At 39.7% G+C, this 9,619-nt stretch overlaps 1 protein-coding gene across 1 annotated transcript in view; it reads left to right on the top strand.

Moving 5' to 3' along the window:
• Positions 1 to 4,843, top strand: part of LOC126403424 (patatin-like phospholipase domain-containing protein 2) — a 12,698-nt gene extending 7,855 nt beyond the window's left edge. The window contains exons 8-9 of the mRNA XM_050066083.1: positions 1,475 to 1,597; positions 1,787 to 4,843. Coding sequence (XP_049922040.1) covers positions 1,475 to 1,597; positions 1,787 to 1,847 — 184 coding nt within the window. The 3' untranslated portion in view covers positions 1,848 to 4,843. The remainder of the gene's footprint in view (positions 1 to 1,474; positions 1,598 to 1,786) is intronic.
• The last annotated feature ends 4,776 nt before the right edge of the window (positions 4,844 to 9,619 follow it).

The following is a 9,619-nucleotide window of genomic DNA, read 5'->3' as shown; positions in this document are numbered from 1 at the left end:
AAGCAGGGACTTGTTTAGCCCCTGTAAAAGTTCCGGAACTCTGTCCTTCGGGGGTGGTTCCTGCGGTGGAGACAAGCACCAACAGCCCCGGCCCCGTAAAATTACCCCGAAGTTCCTGCGGTGGAAACGGGCCTTGCCGATTTCTTGCCTACTTGTATTGCCTCAAATGTTTACAGGGACATATTTTGGCTTACTGTTTAACTGCAATTCAAGATTGTGTGTTACCAGATGGCCACCATATTGTTTCCTGTGTCAAAATGGCCAAGCCTACATTACGTCACCCACCAGCGGGAGCATTTATTGGCCCGGTGTGATGCAGGGCATTCTGGAAGTTGTAGGTTTTCTACGTCTTGAGCAACAGCAAATGCCACAGCCCTTTTTTCTTTGTTTTCCCTGGTCATGTAGCACCAGTTTTTAAAGTATTTGCATCTTTCTGCATTGACAGCACCTTTTATGAAAAGACCATCCTTCCAGCAACAAAATACTTCTTTAACTCTGTCAAATCTATATTCACATTGGCCGCGTTTCCCAGATCACTCTTAGCGCGAACAGCTTCTGAAGAACGCTCTTAAGCCTCCCGTGAAAGAAAAACGCGTTTCCCAGATCGCTCTTAGCTTAAGAAGATCTTTCACTAAGAAGTCTACTTAGCGACCAAACGCTCACAGATCCAGCCGCGTCAGGCAAATTAATATTACACTAAGCAAGGAGATATTTAAACAGTGCGCACCGGGCTTTCCAAATAAAGTACCGGCTGCCCCGTGTTGAGATACAACGCCTCATCAACTAGTGTCTCCACATCCGGAGGGCAACCCGGTGCAATTTCGCCCCTCAGCCCGGAGGTGCAGGGCATGGCTACACTGTGTTTTTACGCAGTGGGGAGCTTCCTGGAGGTGGTGAGAGACGGCACCGGCCTCAGCAAGGCGTCTGTGTTTTTTTGTTTAAATATAATACATTTCCTCATGATTCTCTTACCAAGACTACTTCTTAGTTAGTTGTAGTCTTGTTTTCATCATGAAAATAGGTCATTTACAAATATTTATTGTCTTAGTTTTTCATTAGAATTATTAGAACACACATACACACGAGCAGCAGGGAATTAGTACGTTAGGTAGCAGCACTGTGTGTGACTTATGCGCTGATTAAGTGGTGGGTGATCGATTTGCCTGACATCGATTGATTTAGTTTCAGCACCGCGGTAGTGGACACCTCCTGTTAAGAGCTTCTTAAAGAGCGATCTTAAGAGCGACCCTAAGAAGGGCATTAAGAATGCATCTGGGAAACACTCGTATCTTAGTGACCCTTCTTACCAAAGACGTTCTTAACTGTGCTTTTAAGTCTTAAGATTGGTCTTAACTGGGAAACGCGGCCATTGGCATTGTTCAGTTCATGGTTATGTTAAATACTTTGTAATCAAACATGATGTACAGCTTTTCAGTGAGTCTTTTCTCTCTCTCTCTCTCTCTCTCTCCCCCAGAATGGAGTTGATGTTCAGGCAGGTGCCTGAGTTGCTGTTCTGGGTTTGGCATGGCCTGAGACATTTTACAGTCTTCTTTTTCAACATATGTGTCTGCACCATCAAGAAGAACATAACCGACCGGTAAGACTGCCTCCATGAGTCATTACTCTGTAAAACTGTGTTGGATGCGAATAAGTCTTTATCTATTTTACTGCCAATTTTCGAGATCGGTTGTTGCATACTGTGTACTGATATTTCCTTTATGAAATCTCATCTCATGTCTGACCCAACTTGATCGGATTAACCTCAACTGGACTCATCTTGTTTTAGGATTATGCCCACCATCATGCTGGTGCAGTGGCTGATTATAGTACTATATGAGGCTCCATAAGGGCGGATGCACTCTTCACCTCGATAAAGGTTTCCCTCTTCTGCCCTTTAAGAAGATTTCAAACGTGGGAGGCTACAGAAAGGGCTCAGGGCATCATCACAAGATGAGAGTTACACTGTATTCTTTGTATAGCTTTTCACCTGTATTTTGGAAAGTTACATTTATGAGTGCATGTTGCTATTGAATAGAGCAACAAAAAGTCTTGAAGGTTGAGTTTTGTTCAATTTAAAGGAGGACTTTATTTTAGCAAATGGTTAAAATATTTCTATTCTGTTTAAACTATATCACTGCATCAGTAGATTGCAGAGCTCGACTGAGGCCTGATTGTACAGTCAGCATTGTGCTAGATTTGTGGTAGAATGTTACAGTACATGAAGCTGACCAAACAGGTCGTCAAATTAACAAGCAACACTACTCTTAGACAGAAAAGTTCCATCAACATAACTAATGTTTAGTCAGACAGTTGCATAGGGTAAAGAGTCATGTGTAAATATTGTGTGATCAAAGTTACGTACGTCATGCTTGTCTGGAAAATTGAAAAGCTGGCCTGATGGGGCACTGTGTAATTAGATATCTTGCTCTGAAGATCAACTGTTACATAAAATCCTTGGTGGATGTATTGCTGCTCTCTCAGTTTATATTATGCTGTACAACTATATCATTGTAATATTTTAAATCTTCATTTGTTAACGTTATGCCTAATGATCCTAATTATCCGCTTTGCTTAATCTGTAAAATATTAATCAAGTGTATCAGGGCCTAAATAGAAAAACTAAATGTTGATGAAAGAATGGCTGTAAAACAGCTGATTTTTGTGGGAAACATATTAATTTGTATTAATGCAAAAGTTTTAGTGAAACATTATCAACAAAAATTCTTTTTTGTTTGTCAGTTTGAGTCAAATTTGGAGTTGGCTCCAGGGTGCTTATCTAGAGTGTTACTAATCTAATTTCCTCGTGAGAGGTGACAAATAGTCCTGTGATGTGCTGTTTTCACACTGCAGCCTTTCACTCCTTTCACTCCTCGTCCTCCACTACAACTGTTCATTGATTTGATGTTAAGCAACATTGTCCTCTGGCAAGTTTCCATTTTCTTTAAGCTGCTGGCACGTCCTCATTTATTGTTTTTTCACCGGGCAACACTGTGTGGCTAGCTGCTGCTGTTGCTTGATTGTTAAGCTTTTAATATCTTTTTTAAGTGTTTTTAGGGTTTAAGCTCAGGGTTTTATTGCCACTTTTAAATATGATGGGTCTGGATATCTAATTTGATCTAAATCTGACATTTAACATTACATTAGTTTGTTTAAAGTTGGATGTTTGGCAAACATTCAGACCCAGAAGCATCTTCATACTCATTTTCAACCAAAATAAGTAGTAGGAGGCCTCAAATTGCAGATGGTCAGGGCCAATTTACGTTCCACCAATACCTTCATTCTGACTTGCTAATATTAATGAAAATTATGCTTTAAAATTATGCTTAATTGATTTCATGCAGCACAATTATTCTCATTAATAATGTGTAATTAATTGATTTTATATAAACATTTATTAAAAAATAACGGCAGGTTTTTCAATAGTTTCTAAGTAACATGACCCAATGAATCAAATTGAATACTAAAATGCATCACTACATTGGACATACAGGACACACTTCTTCATCTGGGATTCTAGTGCTGATTCTATTTTATATGAATATCTCTATGGAAATATTCTTGATTTTTTCAAAAGCTTTTATATAAGAAGAAGTTACATTATTATAGAATGTAAGCCAATGACTCAAATGTAATACACAACTATATCACTGCATTGGACACACAAGTCACATGCCTGTCTGACATACTTCTGGATTGGTTCAAGTCCTATCTACAAGACAAGTAACACTTTGTTGTCTGAGCGACCTAGCATGACATGGAGTTCCTCAAGGCTCCATCCTTGGACCTCTGCTTGTTAACCTCTACATGCTCCCTTTAGGCAGAATCATACAGAACAATAACATCACTTATCATAAGTAAACGGATGACTCTCAGCATTATACAACACTCTCATTGACGCAGACTTGCTGCATCAATGCTTGGACCAAATAAATGGCTGGATGAACCAGAATTTCCTTCTAGTGTTAAATACAGACAAAAGTTAAAGGCTAAAAGTAGAGGTACATCTTGACTCAAGTCAGGAATCTTGGCTATAATACCAATTCAGATCCAACTTTGACAACCATATCCAGTCAATAGCAAAGTCAGCCACCTTTAAAATCTAGCAAGAGTTTGAGAATACATGTCTAAGAACGAGCTAGAAAAATGTATTAATCTCATGCTGTTATCTTAAGTAGGCTAGACTACTGTATTGGTCTTTTCTCAAAATTTTCACAAAGACTAAGGCAGCTGAACACATTTTACCAATTCTCAGGTCCATGCACTGGCTACCAGTCACTTATAGGTTGTGTAGAATCAATTTATAGTTAAAGGCCTGCATTCATTTCTGACCTACTCCTTCTACATGAACCCTCCAGGCCTATAGGTTTTCAGGAAGAGGTCAGCTAACTGTTGCCAAAGTCAGAATAAAACATGATGAAACTGCTTGTAGTTACAGTGCTGTCCAACTTTTAAATGAAATTGCAAGTCTATGTTTGCATTGCACTGAAATCGCACTTTTATTTTGCCTTTTTATCTTCTATTATCATTCTTCCTCTTCTTCTGCTGACTATTATTATTATTATTATTATTGTTATTATTATATTAAACTTTCTATCTGAATCTGTTTACTTTATACTCTTTTATTCTTTGTACCTGCGTCTTAAAAGCTTTATGCAAGAAGAATTTTCATGCACTTTTATTTTTCTTACTGGTGTCTCTTTAAAACTTCATTATGCACCTTAAGCTGCTTTAATGTATGAAACATGCTCTATTTGATTCTGGTTTGATTTCACTTCATATCCGAATATTTTCTGAAATTTGCCTTGCATCCCAGGATGTACACTGTTTTTCATAAAAACTGAAATACAAAGCACGACATTTAACCAAACAACAAAGCCTTACAACTACAAACATATCACATCAGGCATTACAAACAATATAATCATTCCCTATGTGTATGTACATATAAATAAACTTGCCTTTTCAGAATTAGCTGCTGGAAAATCATGGAATTCTGACAAATCAAGCCAATGTTAGGTGTTACCACTGACTTCCTTTATCTTCACTGTAACATATTGAAACCAAGGTCTAAGCGCTTTTGGAATCATGTAGACTGCAGTAATAAACGGTGCTCCCCTTATTTGTCTTGTGTGATGTATTTTTATTGCTGTAAGCTATGTGTTGCTGTTGGCCATAGCTTTTGAGTCTGTGTTTGCTGCTTCAATCTGAGAAATGTCTAGCGATTAGTTAAAGCCATCACAGATATTAAAATCTTTTAAGAATGGCTGCACATTTAGATTCACCCTGCTACTCACCCTAATATGTTTCACACACAGTCCCTAATTTAAATTGACTTGTTCTTATTCTTTCCTGACTGCAATGAGTGAATTGACTCCTTCATGGGGTTGGCAATAACTGTTCCGACATCTGAAATGTCACTTCATAAAATGCCCACAAGGTGGAGCATTGAGTGCAAGGGTTCAAGCACAGTACAACTGGGCTGACTGTGAATTAAATGCTATGATGTCATGAAGTCTTCCAGTTATCTCACCCAAACCCCACCTGAAGAGTACACAACAAACAAACAAACATTTTAAAAACAAACAAACAAAAAAAAACTCTAGTCTGCTTACTTGGATTCAACTTTGTACCCGCTGTCTCCACTTATTTCAGTATACTTTGATGAATAAACCATTTGAAATACTGAGAATGAAAATCTTTTTTCTATATGTACAAATTTCAGATGATTATTTACAAGACCAGAAATGCCACCTCAGTTTTGAATCATCCTTTTTAGTTGAGGGCCGTACTGGCTGAAAGATAAGAGTGACTGTGAATGCATTCTGGACCTGTTTTATCAGCTGTTTGCAAAGAGAACAGTCTGTCTGCTGACCACAGTCCCAAGCGTTTTTGGGGCATTTTTATGTCTTGTTTACAGACAGTACAGAGAGGTCCCCAGTCAGGCGTAAACCAGTGACATTGCAGTTATCTGTATCTCTAAGCTACACAACATACACTCCACCCTTGATCAGCTAATCCACCTTTCACACTCCCGCCTGAACGGCAACATGTGTTATCACAGAGCCGGAACAGACCATTTGATATCTGTGCTCCGTGTCCTTTTCATACAGATGGCCTGTTACCTGCAGAGAGATCCTCTTATATAATGAGTGTGGATGGATCATACGGATAACACACACATCTGCCGCTGTCCTACACCAGCCACTGATCCAGCCAGTCAGCCGGAAACCAGCTGGCTTTGAAAAGACTTTGTAAAGGGTTCACACATTCGGGATATGCAGAAAAAAATTTAAAAAATATTAATCTCATCTCCTCTCCTCCTGGACTATCAAGGGCCATAAAAATTTGATTTGAGGAAATGACTGACATGGCTAAAATTAGCGCACTCTCTGCTCCCTGTCTCTCTGCCTCTCTGGTAACGATACCTCTAAAAGTGCATGACCGTCTCACTAATCCGCCTGGCAACAGGGTGAACAAAGCATATTTGGCCAATGTGACGGCACATGAGTGGACTGACATTTGGTTGTTATCATTTTTGATTCTCATTAAAAAAAAGGTGTGTATTGCTTTGTGTGAGGGAGAGCAGAGGAGGGAGAATTTATACTGATAGGGTGTCAGTGTCTCACTGCTCCTGATGAATGGAGATGGAGTGACGAGGAGAAAAGAGGATGACCTTTGAGCTGATAAAGCGGGGTTGTGACCTTTACTGCCTGACATGCAGACTCTCTGTCGGACTCTGTCTTGCTTCTTTCACTGAAACACACCCACACATAAATCAGTAGGCCATAATGGCAAGGCAAAACCAATCACAAATTGCTATCTCAGTAACATTTCATAGTTTGTGTTTATGCAATTGCAGATGACAAATGCCTTAAACCACTGAGGAGAGAAAAGCTAAGAAGTCAGATGATGGCGAGATGGGAGGGAGGTTTCTTATGTCTGACTGGGGACATGTTCAACATTAGTGAGAGACATGAAGAAGACATTCATGAGTCCACAAACGCATGCCTGGTCTGGTATGATATATGTGCATGTGTGCCAGCTTGTGTTTATGTATGCACGGCCACTGGTTTACACTTGAGAGGGTTTAGGGTATTAGAGATATGCTCTCTCGTACTGTATGAACCCTTACTTATAGTATTAGCTCAGTTTGTGTGTGTTTGCAGATTTGCATTACTATGTCTAAGTGTGTCAGTGCGTGTGTGTGTTTGTGTGTTATCTACCACAGTGAATTACTACAGTATGTTTTATCCATCATCTGACTGCTGAAGTGAAGCTTTTTAACTCTTAGAATCCCATACCAACACACTCTCTGTCCCAGCTCGTCAAAAACCAATGACTTGTGCAGTGGCCCTAGTACACGTCCTGGTGCCCCTCCTGTATGAGTTTTGGATGCCCAGGGATAGTGTGCCTATTTATGCTTGTTACATGCTTTGTTTCTTTTCAAAATAAACTTCCATTTTCACAAGAAATGTACAGTTCCTGCTTGTTAACTGCATATAAGCTTTTCAAAATAAACCTAAAACATTTTACTCATTTATTTCCTTAGATATAGGCTGCAAAAATAGGCCATGTGGTTAGGTTTAGAAAAAAACATCATGGTTTGGCTTAAACTAAGTGTGATGGTTACTGATGTAAGCACCTAGCACAGGATGTTACAGATACTTGCAAACTATGACGTTATTAAAATAACTTGACTGACTTTTGGTTTTATGCGGGACTCCTGGGTGAAAGTCCAGAATTTGTTTGACCTATCCACCTCCCCTCCCACAGGCCCTATTCTGACTTTCTTGCTCTTTATGCAGTGGTAGTTGCCCAGATTGTCAAAAAATGCAGCTGCCTGGTGCATCTCACACCACTGCTAAGGGTGCCTCTTTGCATCGGTGTGTGACGGGAGTGGGAGTGAGACCGGATTGCTTACACACTGGCACTTACAGATGGGACTCGTGTTTTTCTCCCCTGTCTTCAGACCACAGGCACACAAACTTTATAATATTGTCACAATCACTTTACAGTTTATTTGCGAGTTTCACTTAAGTCCTTTTGAGATAATGTATATCACAGTATCACATTGTCCTTCTGAACTCAGTTGATCCAACACTTTGGTCCAGACTGAAACATCTCAACAACTTTTGGGTGGATTACCATAACATTTAGTACAGACCAATTGGCACCCTCTGGGGCTGAAAAAGGAAGCCGACAGGGAAGAGCTAAACAAAAGAATGGCCACATGAGCCTGCCTCCAAGAGCGAGTCGGTCCTTATAGACCCCCATGTTAAGATACCCATCTTTGCAGCAGAAATAAACATGGTATAAAAAATGGTTTTGGTCTCTATGTAGCTCTTGCCCTATTCATGACTGTACGGGGGTGAATGTTTAAACTCACTGGTTTAAATGTTATTAAGGCTTGAAGTCATGCATAATTAAGGGCTGCTTTGCACTCAAAGCGGCCCTTAATTATGCATAACTTGCGTGAATGCTGTCCATTGACGAGTTGCTAGCACAGTGGCATTATTAATTATGTGACGTAACCGTAGCGTGACCCCAGATTCACAGATATGTAGCCATAGCTGTCACTATTTCAGTGTGTTGTCAGGTCATAAAAGTTAACTGGAACATTGTGGTTGCCTGAAAAAGTCTTTTCATCACTTGGTTGTACTACAAGATCCTCTAAGTAGTTGGATATTCAGTTTATTTCTAGTAAGTACATTTTGTTTGAATGGATTCAAGCCTCTTTTTGCGAGCAAAAATGAACATCAGCATCATCATAGTTAACCACAGCTCTAAATGCACTGTGCTAACCAAGCAAGCAGCTAGCATCTGGGTTATCTCCACCCTCTCATTCAAATGTGGTCAAATCTCATTACTGCTGGCTCCAAAAACCCAGGATGGCAACGGTCAAAATGCCAGACTTGAAGCTTCAAAATGGGAGTCCACAAAACAATGGGTGATGCCACAGTGGCAACATCCAATATTTTATACACTCTATGGTACAGACACACAGCACTCAGAGGAAAAATCCTACTGACTTTGGTGATTCCTTCACTTTTTTCTCTGGCGCCACCTGCTGGTTTAAAATTCTATTTGTCATTTATGTAGAAACCCAACTAAAGACGCTCCCTTTAGCCTCAGCTTCACTCTGTGTTTACTGTTAACTGGCAACATGTTCGGCAACATGCTAAACTAAGATGGTGAAAAAGGGAACCATTATACCTGCTCAACACCAACATTTTAGCAGTTTCATTGTAAGCATGTATGCAAAAATTATAAAAAAAAATGAAAATTGAAAAAGGTTTTAAAAAATTATCTTAAAATGCCCACATGACCAACTATCACTGAGTCTGTTTGTCTGTCTTGAAGAGGTAATCTGTGGGATCTGGAAGGGATAAATTTAGATTAATTCTTTCCACTCAATCAACAGACCTAAACAGATGTTATCAGGTTTCACTGGGGAGCACAACTTGCACATGTTTTAATGAATGACTGTGTTTTGTGTGTGTGCGTGTGTGTGTCTGCCATGGATCTCTAAGACCCTCAACAGGACTCTGTGATCCAACTGAGTAATAAACAGCAACAGATTGACAGTTTTCTGTTTCTAATCCTCTCCCTCTTTCGTCTT

Source organism: Epinephelus moara, chromosome 16 (genome assembly GCF_006386435.1).
Source record: "Epinephelus moara isolate mb chromosome 16, YSFRI_EMoa_1.0, whole genome shotgun sequence".
NCBI lineage: Eukaryota > Metazoa > Chordata > Actinopteri > Perciformes > Serranidae > Epinephelus > Epinephelus moara.
Note: the sequence above shows the minus strand (reverse complement) of the source record. Positions and strands in the feature narration are given on the sequence as shown.